Consider the following 17,564-nt stretch of genomic DNA (forward strand, 5'->3'; position numbering starts at 1 on the left):
CATACTGGTTTGTATTTCTAGTAGAAAAGCAGGCTTGACCTTTAAAAGTTAGATTTTAACCTGTTCAGGAAGAAAAGGTTTCTGATGTTGATAAATGAAATCGCAAGTACCCAGTCCTCTATATTGCACCCATTAATTAAATATCTGTCTCTGATTTTATCACACTCCATACTATGTAAAGCACTGTATTAATTGTCAGTGCTAGCATCTATTTTATGATGATGATGATGATGATTCAGATACATGCAAGAGTCACCATCCCTACTTGTGCGAGTAGCAGGGAAACGGCCATTTAATCTTTTCTCCAGATGACAGAGTTGATGCATTTGCAAGCTTCCGAGCAGGACTGAAATACAGGTATCTGTCATGTATTGGTCCTCACTGAGACCACACTGCATGGAGGGGTCTGCAGTGCTGTATGTGGGCAATGTAGAAAGCACAGAAAGAGTGGGTTTTAACATATTAATGTAAAGCTATGTACAAACTTTGCTAAAAATTTATTACAGATACAAAGTAAATAACATTGATCATGTCTTAAAGTTTTGGTGTAACATTAGCGTGCAGTCTCCCGGTAACCTGCGCTCTGCCGTTTAACCGCCGCACATTCTGTCTAGAACAAGTACCGGTAAGAAGTTGAGCATTATCCCGCTATAAGATTTCTATTAAATATCAACTGCACGGAAGAGAATGCAGTTGCATTATTAAGTAATTACGGTCTTCTGGGCGCACAAAACGTCATCGACGTGGCCCTGATATGCAAGAATAAAGAAAGCGTGGCGGAGGTGGGGAATTCAGACATGTACCTCGATGCAGCTGGAAAGGATGCCAAACATTCTGTTCGAAAAGGAAGCGTATTTTTCCATCACACAGATATTAACAACAAATTACACGGCAACCTGAGTTTGTGTGAAATGTTTTGTAATGGCCACGAGCAGAAGAGTGACTCTCACAGGAAAGTCTGGTAGTGCTGTAACCGACGAGTCCAGGTAGACTACACGCTACCCTAGAACACCAATGAGCAGGTGAAAAGAGCATAGTGCGGCGCACTTCCTGCTTCGATCAGAGGTTGGTGGGGGAGAAGCTTAACCGGTGAGAACTCCAATACCTAAAGAAAGCCTGTACCTTCCCACGGAAATAGGACCGGAGTACTCATTTAATAGCATTAAAGGCAGTACCGAAGATATGCCACCTCACAGCTGCTTTATATTGGAGGATTTTGTGATAATGGCCTTATAGAGAACAGCATGATTGTAAGCAATATGTAATTATACAGACCGAAGTGCATGTAGACCCCAGATGAGTGTTACAACCTCCTACTTAGTCTAATAGTATGATTCTAAAGCAATACATCTGTAGGGATCATGGGACATGCAGAACAATTCGTTTTAGACCCCTTAAACTATATGACCTAATGTATATGGACACCTCACCATCACACCTATAAACGATTGTCAGACATCCCATTCCAAAGCCATGGGCATTAATATGGAGTTGCTGACCCTCTGAAAATATCCCAGTTTGCTTATAGAAGTCTATATCACACGGGAAAACCAACAGCATCAGTCCCTTGCAGATATATGGTACAAGGACCGAGTTTTCTTTAACCACAAATCAAGCAGGGTGCCTTTTTCTTTGATTCTTTCAAATCCACCACATTATGATCAATCAATAAAAACCTCTGGAAAAAAACAAAAGTGTTTTATTAGTTATTTGTGTTGATTTTTTTTCCCCATTTACAACAAAAATAACATTACATTATCAAAGCAAGGGAATGTATGAACACTGCAGCAAGAGCTAGTAATCAATAACCGACTAAAGGAAATATTTAAAAAAGGAAAACAGTAGAATCCAAGCACATGAAGTGTTTCCCGACAGAATCTTTACAGTAAGAACTAATGACCTAATACTTAACACCATCCTACACATCAGTGACACCTTGTCACATAAAAAAGGCAGAATGCAAAGCAAGCCATAATGGAATAGCTGTGATGCAGCTGGATGTGACATCATAATGCATGTTTATGATATAGCGAGAAAAGGGGGTCAACATGTAAGTCCCCAATGCAGGTTCCTTGGCATGAGACCATTATTTGGATGAAGGTACGGCTGAGCAATGTAATGCAATGATTTCAAAACAGCTGCATCTTTATTTCTTATATTTCAAGCATATTTTAAAGAAGCCCAGAAAACAAATATTTGAAGACACAACCAGGTATCACAAAGCGAACAGCCTGGACTAAGATTGCTCCTGTTTGTTATGGATAAATTGCATATAGTAGATTCAAAAGGTATAAATCTCATTTGGCACACAGATCCAAGTCCTGTGTAATTTATAATATAGAGTATATACATATATACACACAAAATGTACTTTATGTAAGAAATAGGAAGCTCCCTTGCGCAGACGCATGCACACTAATACAAAAGAGAACCTAACAGCAAATCCCCCCCCCAAGCTCAGCAACATAAGCAGCTGCCCTTGATATACCGTGCCCATTTCTAGAAGAACAGAATTTTACCCACATAATTGCCATGAGACAATACTTTTAATATTTAATAATCCATCCTGTTAATTGACCGCAAGTTATAATAAAAAAAAACAAAACAAAAAAAAAACCTACCCTTGAACGTATAGCCTTTGACAACGTTAAAAACGCTGTTTCAACGTTGATATTTTTTGTGGCACTTGTCTCAAAAAATGGTATTCCAAACTCCCAGGCAAGCTAGAAAAGAATGAATTGGGTGCATTTACAAACATGTAAGTGATAAAATTCACATGTTAAAAGGTAACTGAAAGACATTAAAAGCTAAATCTTCTCCTAAATGGGGAAAAAAAGCTGCCATAGGCGTAGACACTTATGTATTATGTATACACACACATGTGCTCTGCAGATGTATTGAGATCTGTTTCCAAGTATTTTATCACTGAATTACAAATACTGCATTGACAATTATTTTGGTAAAGGTTTTTTTTTGGGAAAAAACCCTTAACCCCTTAAGGACAATGGGCAGTCCCAAAACCCATTGAAAACAATGCATTTTGAGCCTGTGCATGTATAGGCTTTGTCATTAAGGGGTTAAACTCTGTATTTGCCTGCTGCCCAGTAGGATAGTAGGCATGGGTATGTCTGTCTCAATCTGAATCCCCAGGGCACTCATAAAAGATGTGGAATCAGCAGTGTTGCAGAGGACAAAGGACTTGGAATGCTTGTGTACCATAACAGCATAACTTTCTTCATCTCTCCATCTTATTCAAAAGTTATTGGAGAATCAAGGTCACTCCCTCAAGTACTTAAGTGGCGTGCTCTCAGGCTCAGGATGAAATTGGTTGCTTATCACTGTTCTTTAACAGTCACATTATTGGATGCCTAGGTTCCCCAGCCTTAATGGCTCATAAAAGCCCCTCCAGAGGCAACTGGCCTTCAAGTCTACGGCAAAGTAGTTTTTATTTTAGTACAAATGATCAGACATTGGCCCATGTCTTCCATCCTTCCCCACCTACTTGAAGCCTTATTCGAACAGGGCACAGCGGTCTTGTAGCTGGGCCCATTTTTCTAGGGTGCTCATACTTCAGCGATGACAAACGTCATGATTTGTAGAAAAAAAATTGGAAAGAGAATCGAGAAAGAAACGAAAGGTCTCAGTAAAAAAAATTGGTTTCTAAAGTTTGAGGTGAAGAAAACTTCAGCAGTTGAATTAAAATACATTTTTCATGCCTTCTACATAATACAAAAAAAAAGGTACAATCAATATTGTGAAATGAGAATTGCTTTCTCAGCAACATTACTTCCTAATGTTCCAGCTGCATGGTCGGGTGCATTACAGATGCAGTGTACCCAGCTAACTCAAATACTCCTAGATGCTGAGATAATCAACACATACCTTTTCCCCTCTTTCTCTTGAAACTTCACGTTCGTCTTCCTTGTCACACTTATTTCCCAAGAGAATCACCTCTACGTCTTCACCGGCTTTCTGTAACACAGCAGCAAATTGCAAAGAGACAGTAAGCACCTAAATGGATTGGATTTGGTGAGCACTGAAAGCAGACATCCTTTTACATGACAAGTCTTACAAAATGCATCCAATGCTATGGGAGAATTATATAGATTGACATTTACTGCATTTTCTTTCAGTATTAATGCAGACTTGAAATCATTTGATCTGTTATAGGCTTTAAACTCTTGGCGGGCCAGATTCTCATGCACTACAGTGGAAGATTAGTTTGGGGCATAAAAACAAAAAAAAGGTGTTCAAGTTGGTAGAATGGGCTTATAGTAGTCATGCATTTATAAATATTCAGTGTTCCTACTACATTCAATACAATGTATTGCAAAAGAGAGCATCTTACTTGGAACAGGAAAACAAATTTGGCAATTTTCAGGGCTGCGTGAGCCTTGCTAGATGTCAACACAATAAAAAACAGTTGACTGTTTTTGTTAGAAAGGAGACTGGAGACAAAATTGAGGGAGACTGAAGAGTAAGCAGAGCTGGTTTGGGATTTAAGGCATTATCTTTTATTTATATAGCGCCAACAAATTTTTCAATTGTAGTTAAAGTGCTGTCCCACATCAATGTTTTTTCCCCTGACATTCCTGGATTTTTTTTTTTTTTTATTATTACGTACTAATATGGAATGCATCTTTTTAAAGCATACCATTTTGCAGAGTTTTCTTACTGACAGCATTTCAACGGGGCCTCTGAATCCCGTCTCCATTGCTAAGCCTGTCCATCTCTGACATCACAGAAAGGGTATTACCTGTAATACACGTGATACATTGCTCTCCTCAGTTTCATGTACAATGCAAAAGCATCACAGAAGAGTGGAAAATCAAGACGCAATATCCTTGAATTTTTAGTGTAAGAGACGTGTAGTCTTTGGGCACACAGCTATTACCATAAGGGATCTCTGCCTGGTCTTCGTAACTCTGGTTAGTTAGAGGTTTTGTCGGTTTCGTTTACAGACAGTGAAGATCATTTCATACTTATTTTGTGGTACATTGTTAGTTCAACAAAGTGTACATTTAAATATGTAGCTCACCATGTGTATGTCTCTCATCCACAATGCTGTATTTTCAAATGAGACCATGTTTGTGATGTCATAAACCAGAACAAAACCTTGAGCTCCACGAAAATAGCTGACACTTAAGGTGTGAAATCGCTCTTGTCCTGCTGTATCCCTGAAACAAAGATTATATCCAACTGTACAGGTGTATTCTCAGAATAACCCCTCCATGACTCCAAAAATCAAGACACCAGACATTTGCAAGGGGACAGGCTAGTGCCCCACCACCTACTTTAACCCCTTCAGCCCCAGATCATTTCCATTTGATGAACCCGCACAAATTATACATCATTTTGTTCAGGAGGTAGTGTTATAAGAAACATAATTGTCAGTGATAATAGATATCTTGCTTGAATTTTCTTCTATACTGTAAGGGCCACAGCTGAACAATGACCTAATTTATGTTCATCAACACATCCTGATTACAGTCACACCCCACATATTGTTTTAAGTTTCAGAGCACATAATGTGATTAGTAAAATATGCAACAAATAAAATACAAAAAATAGTTGAATAAATATGAATGTTGTAAAAGTGATGTCGCTATCTGGGGAACTACCCAGTTCTAAATTTAAAGTCTAAATTTAGAGCTATATCGTCCAAAACAAAACAAAAAAAAGGCATTTAAGGAGTTAACTAACATACCAGCATTTGAAATACCCATGTGGTGTCTAGTTTTTAAAAAAAGATATGGGGTAAATTGAATTGACCTGCTTCAAAGATGTCCCTAATAGGTCAAGGGGGCAGGATTGCAATGTTTGAGGAAAAAATGGTTTTGAAATAGTAATACTCAACTTGTACTTGCTCTATAACGTGCAAAACAAAAACAAACATTGGGTATTTCTAAAAATTAGAATCTATTTAGCAGTTTTTTTCATTAGGTTTTGTAGACGATTCAAATCATGGTAAATTAGATGAAAAGTACAAAAGAAAATAAAAAAACCCAGCTCAGTCCTTAAGGGGTTAGAACAAAGCTTTAAATATATGAAAATAAAAATATGATATGGGGGTGACCCCTGCTTGTTCATACAAATCTAAGGCACAGCAGTTTTGTAATCTGACTCATTACAGAAACACTAAATTTTTAGCTTGCTCATTGATGACACTAATGCACTACTGGTTTTCTAAATTGCTTTTCTTGTTATTTAAAGTTGTCTTTTAAATAAAGGGAATAACAACTTAAATAGAAAGCAGCAAGTCTATTTGCTGTACGCTATACAGTTTCCACTTTTTATCTTGTCCAGATGTCGGCAGGAAATATGAGATCTTCCATTAAAATTAGGCACAGTAGATTTTTTTGAGTTACTTTTCCTACACGGAACTCTAAATTCAACTACACTGCTCAAAATAATAAAGGGAACACTAAGATTACACATCCTAGATCTGAATGAATGAACTAATCGTATGACATACTTGCGTCTTTACATAGTTGAATGTGCCGACAACAAAATCACACAAAAATTCTCAATGGAAATCAAATTTATCAACCCATGGAGGTCTAGATATGGAGTCACACTCAAAATCAAAATGGAAAACCACACTACAGGCTGATCCAACTTTGATGTAATGTCCTTAAAACAAGTCACAATGAGACTCAGTAGTGTGTGTGGCCTCCACGTGCCTGTATGACCTCCCTACAACACCTGGGCATGCTCCTGATGAGGTTGTGGATGGTCTCTTGAGGGATGTCCTCCCAGACCTGGACTAAAGCATCGGTCAACTCCTGGACAGTCTGTGGTGCAACGTGGCGTTGGTGGATGGAGCGAGACATGATGTCCCAGATGTGGTCAATCGGATTCAGGTCTGGGGAACGGGCGGGCCAGTCCATAGCATCAATGCCTTCCTTTTGCAGGAACTGCTGACGCACTCCAGCCACATGAGGTCTAGCATTGTCTTGCATTAGGAGGAACCCAGCGCCAACTGCACCAGCATATGGTCTCACAAGGGGTCTGAGGATCTCATCTCAGCACATTGAGGGCTGTGTGGCCTCCCAAAGAAATGCCACCTCACACCATTACTGACCCACCACCAAACCGGTCATGCTTGAGGATGTTGCAGGCAGCAGAACGTTCTCCACAGCGTCTCCAGACTCTGTCACGTCTGTCACATGTGCTCAGTGTGAACCTGCTTTCACCTGTGAAGAGCACAGGGCGCCAGTGGCGAATATGCCAATCCTGGTGTTCTCTTGCAAATGCCAAACGTCCTGCACGGTGTTGGGCTGTAAGCACAACCCCCACCTGTGGACGCCGGGCCCTCATACCACCCTCATGGAGTGTTTCTGACCGTTTGAGCGGACACATGCACATTCGTGGCCTGCTGGAGGTCATTTTGCAGGGCTCTGACAGTGCTCCTCCTGCTCTTCCTTGCACAAAGGAGGAGGTAGCGGTCCTGCTGCTGGGTTGTTGCCCTCCTACGGCCTCCTCCACGTCTCCTAATGTACTGGCCTGTCTCCTGGTAGCGCCTCCATGCTCTGGACACTACGCTGACAGACACAGCAAACCTTCTTGCCACAGCTCGCATTGATTTGCCATCCTGGATGAGCTGCACTACCTGAGCCACTTGTGTGGGTTGTAGACTCCATCTCATGCTACCACTAGAGTGAAAGCACCGCCAGCATTCAAAAGTGACCAAAACATCAATTGCAAGCTTTCGAGACCAAGTTCTTAGGTCCCATCCTCAGGCAAGTGCCAACAAAGAATACGGTTTAAAAATATTCAAAGGGCTTTAGTGGCACTTTGACATTCCATAAGTAGCCAATGGATCAGACACACTGACATGTTATAAAAGGCAAGAATAACCAGGCAACTACAAAAAACAAAAAGTGTAAAAATGAAACAAACATTCTTTCAGTTTTTGTAGCATTGGTGAACGTGTTCCTTACCTATACTCTTTACTTTATAAACAGTCTTAAGAGCCATAGAATCAATCGTATAAAATGATTGATTTGTCATTTTTAAATAAAATTCACAGGGATCGTTGCAGTGACCATTGAATGATCTCATGTTTGGAGAAATCTATAAGCTTCAGCTGGAGAACAGAGACTATGAGTATTGGTTAATTCTACTCTACTACCCGTCTTCCTATGCAACACTTATCAACTGGGTCCACAATCCTAAATTAAACCATAATACCACAAGTCTCCATTACCCACCAACATTCCCAGACAAACTGAAACGCTATAAACAGATCAGCTCTAGGATTTAACAGTTTTACAAGAAAACTGCATGAAAACTACAAAGTAAGGCCGAGCTACATCTAACTTGTGTCAGTTTTGTCCTGCACATATGGGAGCACACCTATCTATGCTCTTACAGATCAACACAAAATATATTTTAGCGCTTATTGCGGATAAAAAAAAAAAAAAAAAAAAAAAAAAAAAAACGCAGACAGGACACACGCTTGCGGTAACACAGACACATTATCATATAAATAAAAAAACTAACCCCTTCAGTACCGGGACGTACCTGGTACTTCCTGGTTAACAGTCACCGGTAGACCGGGGCGTACCAGGTACGTCTCCTCCAAAAAACGCCCCCACATCACCACAATCGCGGTGATCGTGGGGGCGCTGCTGCTGCTGTCTGCCCAAGACTCCTGGGCAGACAGCACAGCCTGTCTAAGCCCGCCCCCAAGCCTACGATCACTCCCACGGAGTGATTTTGTAGGCAGAAACAGCGATTGCAGAAAGATCTGCAATCGCGGTTTCAGCTGCCACAGACAGCTTCAGGGAAGGGGTGGGGGTGTTGAATGGGTTCCCACACAAGTGTGGGGACCTGATCCAACACCCCCCTGCTGCCTGATCGCTCCATGAGAGCGTCAGTGCAGCGTTAACCCCTTCAATGCCGCGCTCGCGGCATTGAAGGGGTTAATTCCCGTTTTGTAGGGGGCTCTGCTGCTGGTGGTCTGCCTGGAAGCCCAGGCAGACCAGCAACAGCAAAAACGACCCCCCAGAAGTCCTCTGATCAGTCCTGTAGGACTGATCAAAGAAACTCCTCCCCTACAATCTCCAGTGTATTGGAGATTGTGTCCCAGCTGCCAGAGGCAGCTTCAGGGACAGGGAGACAGGGTTCTTTGGTCTCCACATGAGTGTGGAGACCAGACCCCCCCACCCTTCCTCAGTTAACCCCTACCCCCCCTCTTCCTCAATTAACCCCTTCAATGCTGCGATTGTGTATGACCCCCATCGCAGCATTGCAGGGGTTAATATTAGTCCCCACAAGCTTGCGGGGACTAAATATCAGTCAATGCTGTGCTTCAATGTAGCATCAGCATTGAAAGAGTTAAAAAAATAATAATAATAATAAAAAAAAAAATAAAAAAAAATAAAATAATAAAAAAAAAAAATAACAGCACTGACCTGAAAGTCCAGGGTGCTTCCAGGTCAAATGCTGGGCTGGGCTGGGCAGATCGCTCCTGGCCAATAGGAGTGATCGGATCATTATGGCAGCCCACGGATGACCCTGCTCTACAAAGAGAGAGGGGTCATCTAGGGTAATTATGAAAAAACACAAATTATTAATAAATGAAATCATAATTATTGATCGGTCTCCCTGATTGATGTCAGCGGCCTAAACCTGTCACTTACAAGTAATCTGATAAAAAAATATTTAAAAAAATGTAAATGCACATGTTCCAGTTTTGCCCTCATAGCTTCCTCAAAAAATGCATGAACCATGCATGTGAGGTCTTGTTGGAATCAGGGGAATCTTGGTGAACAAAATGTGGTGTTTTCTTCCACTGTTGCACTTATAGTGTGCAAGAAATTCAGTGCAACATTTAAATGTATGCGTTAAAAAAAGCAGTAAAATAATTTCCCTGTGAAGTTTGGCAGACATCAGTGAAGAAATGGCTAGCTGAAAACTGTCAAAACTACCCTAGTTGAACACCTTGACTTGTCTACTGTTCATAAATATATACTTTTATGGGGTAATTTACAGCGGGGGGCTTCCAAAATGTCCCAAATGGGATATGGGCCCAGGAAACCAATTTCTGAAAATTCCAAATGTGAAAACGAAAATGCGCATGTTCCTCATAGCTTCCTCAAAAAATGCATGAACCATGCATGTGAGGCCTTGTTGGAACCGGGGGATGTTGGTGAACACAATTTGGTGTTTTTTTCTGCAGTTGCACATATTCTATACAAAATATAATATAAAATCTAAAGCAACATTGCAACATATGCAAAAAAAACAAAAAAATATAAAAATTCCTCAAAATTTGGCAGCAATTGGCGATAAAATCCCTGTTTGAAAAGTGTCAAAATGACCCTAGTTGTACACCTTGACTTATCTACTTTTCATAAACATATAATTTTGGGGGGATAATCAGTATCTGTGACAACTATTGCAGTTATTAGACTACCATGCCAAATTTGAAAAAAAATACATTTCAAAAACGCGATGCATGCCTTGCAATATTTGCCCTATACTGGTCAAAATAGATGAAAATCCTGGCCATGTTGGGTGGCTTCCAAATCAGGACAACTTAATGAATATATTTGGGATAATTTTTTCCCATTGGTTCAATGTGTGTACAATTTGTATGTATACAAAACTGTAAAAAAATGCGTTTTTTTCATTTTTTCCCCACTTTTTCCAGTTTATTTCAAACAAAACAATGTACTACCCAGCTTAATATGGTTTCAAATGAAAGCCCTACTTGTCCTAAAAAAAACAATATATGATTTGTGTGGGTGCACCAATTGATAAGAGAGAAATTACAGTTGAAGAAAGACATGGCAAAAACACAAAAACGGCTCCGGTCCTTTAGCGACACGTTAGTATCAAAATCCCGGTCCTGAAGGGGTTAAATGGCAACTCCTGTACTTATCCTTCATGCAGCAACTGGGTCATTACTTCAATGCCACTATTTATAATATCTCTACCCAGTAATTGACTTAAGGTTTTTGCTTTGATATACCAAGTACTTGGCATTCATTAATTGCATTGGTAGTTATTTGCAAGTAATTTGAAAAATATGCACACTTACCATATCTGAAGTTTTATTGTTTTATCATCAACATTAATTGTCTTTGTTTTAAAATCAATACCTGGAATACACAGAAGAAGAGAAACCTAAGGTCAAGCTGGAAAATACTTAACATACTAATATGTAAACACCAACATGTTGGTGGCGGTAAAACAATTGTTGCTGTGGCTTCCTGGAGTTAAGATGTGACATGCCGTTGTATACATGTATCCAACGCTGGATTGCTCGACTCCTTCGCTCTGATAAAGGTCTTGTGTGAAGCGCTGGGACGTTGGATGTGATAAACAAGAACTGGTTCAGTACTACAGAAACTAAATCAACAAGTCTTAGAGAAGTGAACTCTCCTCAATAATTCACATAGACCAGACACTTTCCGCAAACCCTACACTCCATGTTATATAAACCTACGTAACGATGTTCAAAGATTGACATTACGTTATTACGCCCCTTATACTAATTGGCTTATTGTTGAGTTTCTCAGGAAAAGTCATGGTGGAACGAGGAAGAGAGAGAAAATGCATATAGACATACTAGTTGTCATTTCTGCCATCGGTCTCCGCTTTCGAGATTAAACAGTCCCTTATTTTTCAAACTGTATATCTAAGCACCAATTGAAAAACAAACTAAAAGCTGTAGGCCGTTTTGACAGATGAATTTACTTAACCTATAAGTTGTTAAGGTGATAGTAACCCTTTAAAGGCTTATTCGTATGAGCTGATTAATTAGGATCTTTGAGAACACATTAACTAATCAATGTTAAAATCATGACAGGTCAAGACTGTTCTGTGTCCTCAAGCTTTGTCCTAATACATCATAATTAGTTATATAACATCATTCCCTGATGTCTAAAATCAAGATAGAGTGGCTACATTACAATTGACTTCTAGTGAAATATAAGCGCATGAGTTGAAGGTAATAAACAGTTTTAATGGGTGTCCAAGTCTTTTGGTTTCTGAATAGTAGACAAATTTGGATCTATGTACATAAACACAAATGTATCAATAAAAAGTTAATATGCATATTCTTAACCCCTTCAGGACCGGGACGTACCTGGTACTTCCTGGTTAACAGTCACCGGTAGACCGGGACGTACCAGGTACGTCTCCTCCAAAAACCGCCCCCACATCTCCACAATCGTGGCGATCGTGGGGGCGCTGCTGCTGCTGTCTGCCAGGAGTCTGGGCAGACTCCTGAGGGGCCAGTCAGAGCCCGCCCCCAAGCCTACGATCACTCCCACAAGTGTGGGGACATGACCCAACACCCCCCTGCTGCCTGACCACTCCATGAGAGCGTCAGTGCAGCGTTAACCCCTTCAATGCCGCGATCGCAGCAATGAAGGGGTTAATTCCCGTTTTGTAGGGGGCTCTGGGGGCAACAGCAAAAATGAGCCCCCAGAAGTCCTTTGATCAGTCCTGTAGGACTGATCATAGAGACTCCTCCCCTACAATCTCCAGTCTATTGGAGTTTGTGTCCCAGCTGCCAGAGGCAGATTCAGGGACAGGGATACAGGGTTCTTTGGTCTCCACATGAGTGTGGAGACCAGCCCCCCCACCTCCACCCTTCCTCATTTAACCCCTACCCCCCTCTTCCTCAATTAACCCCTTCAATGCTGCGATTGTGGGGACTAAATATCAGTCAATGCTGTGCTTCAATGGAGCATCAGCATTGAAAGAGTTAAAAAAAAAAATTTTTAATTATTATCTTATTAATTTTTTTTTAAATTTATTTAAAAAAAAAATTTAAATTAATTTTAAAAAAAAATTAATAAAATAATAAAAAAAAAAAAATAACAGCATTGACCTGAAAGTCTAGGGTGCTTCCAGGTCAAATGCTGGGCTGATCAGATCGCTCCTGGCCAATAGGAGTGATCGGATCATTATGGCAGCCCATGGATGGTTTCAAATGAAAGCCCTACTTGTGCGACACGTTAGTATCAAAATCCCGGTCCTGAAGGGGTAAATAGCTAGGGGAGCTCCCAGTTGTAGGGCAATGTATGAGTTAAGAATGTTAGATCTAAGTTTGTACTCTAACCATAATATAAAAAGCGTAACAATTGTATATGATGCAATGCATACAGGTTGTGCAAAATATACATGGTCTATAGAAGGGAGGGCCAGACTGGCCTACCGGGATAGCATAGCCACAGAGTATTTTTTGGTAGGCAGCTTCCCTTGGGGCCGGCCATCTAAATATCGATGCGGCCGTAGCTGAAGGAGAAAACAGCCGACAGGGTTCCAGCTTCCATTGAGCCGGTCCAGAATCGGTCACCAAGGGCTGATCAGATCTGGACTGTCAGCCCAGTAATCAATTCTGGACAGGCACAAGGAATGCAGCAGCATTAGGTTACTTGAACCTTGGTTAAAGCAAGGCTGCTTGCACAGTGCAGGCGAGTTAATGGGGTGCGAGAGAATGAGCATATATGCATAAGTGTGTGTGTGTGTGTTTTAGTACAAATGTGTATTTGTGTAGACGTGTGTTAGGCGTGGGGGGTGCATGGGGGGGTAGAAGTGGCACAGACAAGCTGTTAAGTGGCTAAGATTGCAGATGCTTGTGAAGTCAGGTGGTTCCTAGTTATGCCCTGTGTTAAATTATATGAATTAATGAAAAATACTCTTGAATATTGTATTAACACAAAAGGCACATGCTAAGGGAAGAGTATCAAGATCATAGGAAAATGAAGGATTGGTATAGAGATGATGAGACATGAAGATGGAGTGGGATGATTGTGGTAAACTATGTGATCGAAATGATGATGGGGTATGAATATGTAGGTTGGGTATTGGAATTAGGATACTACACATGCACAGACACAGTCACACAGCCCCCCCAACACCATACACATAGCCATGTATTTAAACAAACACACGCATACTCTGACACTACACACAATCTAAAGCCATACGCTTACATACACACACTAACAATACACACTTACACATAACGTATATACATACACATTCTCTCTCTGATAATGCATGCTGATCACACACGTCCCTCTTACAATTTCAGGTTTTTTTTTTGGAGCGCTACAAGTTTAGTTGCAATGTTTATTACCCACCTACTGTGAAAATAATTTCTCTGTTTCAAATAGCTTTGTTTTCAGTAAATACACTTGAAAATGGTTAATTTCATACTTAAGATGTTTTTATTCTGCTTTATATGGACTATACAGTGGTCTCTTAGTTGGTCCAAGCTCGTTACATGTATTATGAGCCACAGTGATATTAGGAACTATGTATGTATCTTATTTAAGACTGTTTTCCAGATATACTTTAAAATTCATCCCTCTTAAGGATTCTTCTTAGCACACTGTTCTAGGGTTATAAACGACAGAATCATCATCATAATAAAGAATATTTATAGTATATTCCAAAGTGTGTATTTTACAACAACTCAAAAGTGAAAACAGAAAAATAAATCCTAGCTCTTACTAGAGCACTAACTTTAACAAAGCAAGTCCCTGACTATCATTAAGTGGCTAAAGTGGATTAACAGCCAAAACAAAACATAGCATTCATACACACATTTTCAATCCCAATAGATCTTTTCCTCTCCGCAATCAGCAGAGGAATCCTTAGCCTCTCTTTCGCTGACCCATTGAAGTACTTTAATCATTAAGGTTCGGTGTTGTGGCTTCTTAACTACCCCTCACCTGCAGTGCTGCCTGCTGGGAAATGAAGTTTCTTTCTAGGTGCTGAAATGGGTGCAGACTGTAGGATTCTGATTCCTAAATACCTTCCTTCATTACACCTCTGACATTATCGCATAATTCTAAGTCAAGTGAGTTAGTAAAGAAGGAATCTGATATGTAAAAGTATAAAATAAGTGATATATATGATTAGCAAATAAAAAGCATGGAGGGATTGCATTAATACAGCAGTCAAACATTAAAGTTTATATTAATTAAGGTATGTAATAAGAGAGTAAACTATTTTGCAGAAACAAGAAGAAAACGGAAGTAAAACTACAGATAAAAGATGCACATTATGGTGATGTGAAAAATCTTTAGTTTCATAAAAGAAAAAAAACAAACAAAAAAAAAACAGGACAACCACACAAGTACCCAACATGTCCTCAATATACTAACCCCTTCATCAAGGCTTGTATGCCAAAACGAGGAATGGTACCCATCTCTTTTTTAAAGGGACAACCTACTGCCCCAAACATGCATGTGTATTAACCGGAGTCGTTTCAATATGCATTTTTATCTGGGGGGGGGGCTTACCACTTGGAGACCTGGTTGCTCAGTCAGTTACGAATACAACCAAATCCATCTAATGCAAGGGAACATATAAACATATAGGCAGGATTCAGAGGAAAACGTTAATTACGAGGTAACACTCATATGTATCAGAGTGCATTTGAGGGCAGGTATTTATCTTTAATAACTGGTGGCACCTGGTAATAGTACCAAACAAGCAAAAATCCAAATAATTTCCGGTCCTAAAGTTGAGTCATTATCCCTCAACTTTACAAAGGCTGTCTGAACTAATGGAAAAAAATTCTTACCTTTAGAACAGGGGTTCTCAAACTGCGGCACTCCAGCTGCTGCAGGACTACATCTCCCATAATGCTCCTTCAGCTAAGGGGCTGGCTGAGGAGTATGGGAGATGTAGTCCTGCAGCAGCTGGAGGGCCGCAGTTTGAGAACCCCTGCTTTAGAAGATACAGCTCCAGAGCAGTGGTAGAGTTTTGCCACATTTGGTCTCCTGAAGCATCAAATCAGAAGCATGCTTCCACTGAACTCAAGCACTTTCTCTGCATTTGGGGGGGGGGGTCTTCCTAGACCTCCTGAAATTCTCACAGGCGCCAGCTGGCAGAGAATAGCTCATGCGCACTGGTACGCAGATGTGTTTACCTGCGAAGGAACTGGCGAAAGAGGTAAATGCATAGGTAGGGTTCTGCAGAATCCTCTAAGCATTTCCAAGGCGGCCCTAACAAAAACCTAGAAGGACATCTCAGCGATTCTATGCATTAAACCCCTCTAACTGGTTAATAGGGAGGAATAATCAGGTAGTTCCAAACGTAAAGGTTTCACTAATACTTGAAAAGAAAAACAGGCACGACTGCACCATATACCATCTCAAGCACAAAATATTCTATTTACCAACATGTGCTAAAATGATTTTATGTGTTCTAAAGGGCAAGATAGAACAAGGCTCACCTTTCACCTTCTTGTAACAATGCTACAAAACATACTTCAGAAGCACTATAAAAGTAAAATGCTCTAATTCATACACGCACTCAAAACACAGCAACACCCACTAGTGTGAAAAGAAAATAGGTCATCAAAACACAAAGTAATAATTTTATGACGTAATATGGACACAAGCAGCATTAAAAAACAAACAAAAAAAAAACACACACACACAAACAACATATAGCAGGATTCATGACCACAATTCGAAAAAAAATAGGAACCAAAGAAATGGTGCGGCCATCAGGGATAATAATCATGAGTTTTAAACACAATCTGCACAGAGGGAATAAATAATGGAGTCAGTGATAACTGCAGTGAGTGAGGAGGGCAGTTCAGGGCTAGACCCTCAGGTCAGGTTACCTGCCTCAGGACACTCACCTACAGTCGAGATGTAAGAAGGGATGACGTTATCCGTGTACCTGGTGAGAATACACGTTTTCCCAACGTTGGAATCCCCAGTCATCACCAGCTTTATCTGGTAGTCTGCGGGATGAGCCCCGGCCATGCCCCCCGCCGCGGATAGCACAGTCTCCCGTCTACTCCGAGCCGAGCACCGTCCCGTACATAGCTCACCCTTTTCACAGCCCGCATATCAAGCTGCGTTGCTAAGGGGAGCGGAACAAGCCGTTGGCTTCCGCATTGCTAAACCGGGTGATGCTAACTTCCTGAGTTTAATAAGGACAGCGCATAGTTATATTTTATACAAGGGCAGATCTTCAATGTCAAGTATTACATAACCGCCATGTCCACGACCCCACCTGTACCATAGCACAAACGCACCACGGCGGCTGCACTGACTGAATATACACAAAATAACAAGCAACAGGTGACCGGTACCAGGTAACTAACAGAAACTCCTTCCCGCGCTCACCTGGCTCCGCCCACGCTCTGAGTCAGCCTGTCGTTGGTTTCCTTACATGAGAACCACCAATCACGGCGAGGTTTATCACTGACTCTCGCCTGCTGTCGCTGCCCTGTCCGGGAAGAACTACCAGCCGTTTTATTCTATACACAGACGTACTGTTGGCCCGCACCACGCAGCAGCCCGGAGTTGGCAATATTTGGAACCCATGCCTTGCCATTCCAGGTTGCTAGTCCTGTGTCCTAAATTACGGAGTAATATGTACGTCATTTTAAATGTTTACCCCCCTAATATATGGCAGCCCTTTTACTTTAAAGACCAAAATAATTTATTGGTGTCGGAGTCCATTATACATAAATGATAAACCTACAAAATTGTCAGGTTTGGACGCTGTTATGCTTCCGGAATGTCGACAATGCATGATGTCACAGGATGTACCACTTGCATGACATT

At 40.8% G+C, this 17,564-nt stretch overlaps 1 protein-coding gene across 1 annotated transcript; it reads right to left on the reverse strand.

Moving 5' to 3' along the window:
• Window positions 1-1,440: 1,440 nt before the first annotated feature.
• Window positions 1,441-16,851, reverse strand: LOC128497402 (ras-related protein Rab-8A-like). The gene is made up of 6 exons (XM_053467457.1): window positions 16,628-16,851; window positions 11,051-11,111; window positions 5,039-5,177; window positions 3,883-3,972; window positions 2,622-2,723; window positions 1,441-1,678 (listed from the first exon to the last, which is right to left on the reverse strand). The coding sequence occupies exons 1-6, from the start codon at window positions 16,752-16,754 to the stop codon at window positions 1,601-1,603; spliced, it is 597 nt and encodes a 198-aa protein (XP_053323432.1). The 5' UTR covers window positions 16,755-16,851; the 3' UTR covers window positions 1,441-1,600.
• Between the last annotated feature and the right edge of the window lie 713 nt (window positions 16,852-17,564).

This window comes from Spea bombifrons, chromosome 5 (genome assembly GCF_027358695.1).
Source record: "Spea bombifrons isolate aSpeBom1 chromosome 5, aSpeBom1.2.pri, whole genome shotgun sequence".
Lineage (NCBI taxonomy): Eukaryota > Metazoa > Chordata > Amphibia > Anura > Pelobatidae > Spea > Spea bombifrons.

Bases quoted from the DNA above. Each gene is read 5' to 3' on its own strand.
- LOC128497402 (XM_053467457.1), bottom strand. From the start codon at position 16,754: ATGGCCGGGGCTCATCCCGCAGACTACCAGATAAAGCTGGTGATGACT. The intron at 11,112-16,627 runs GTGAGTGTCCTG...TGTGTATTCCAG, and splicing joins TTCTTACATCTCGACTGTAG to GTATTGATTTTAAAACAAAG. The intron at 1,679-2,621 runs GTAGGTTTTTTT...GTTTTTTTCCAG, and splicing joins CAAAGGCTATACGTTCAAGG to AGGTTTTTATTGATTGATCA.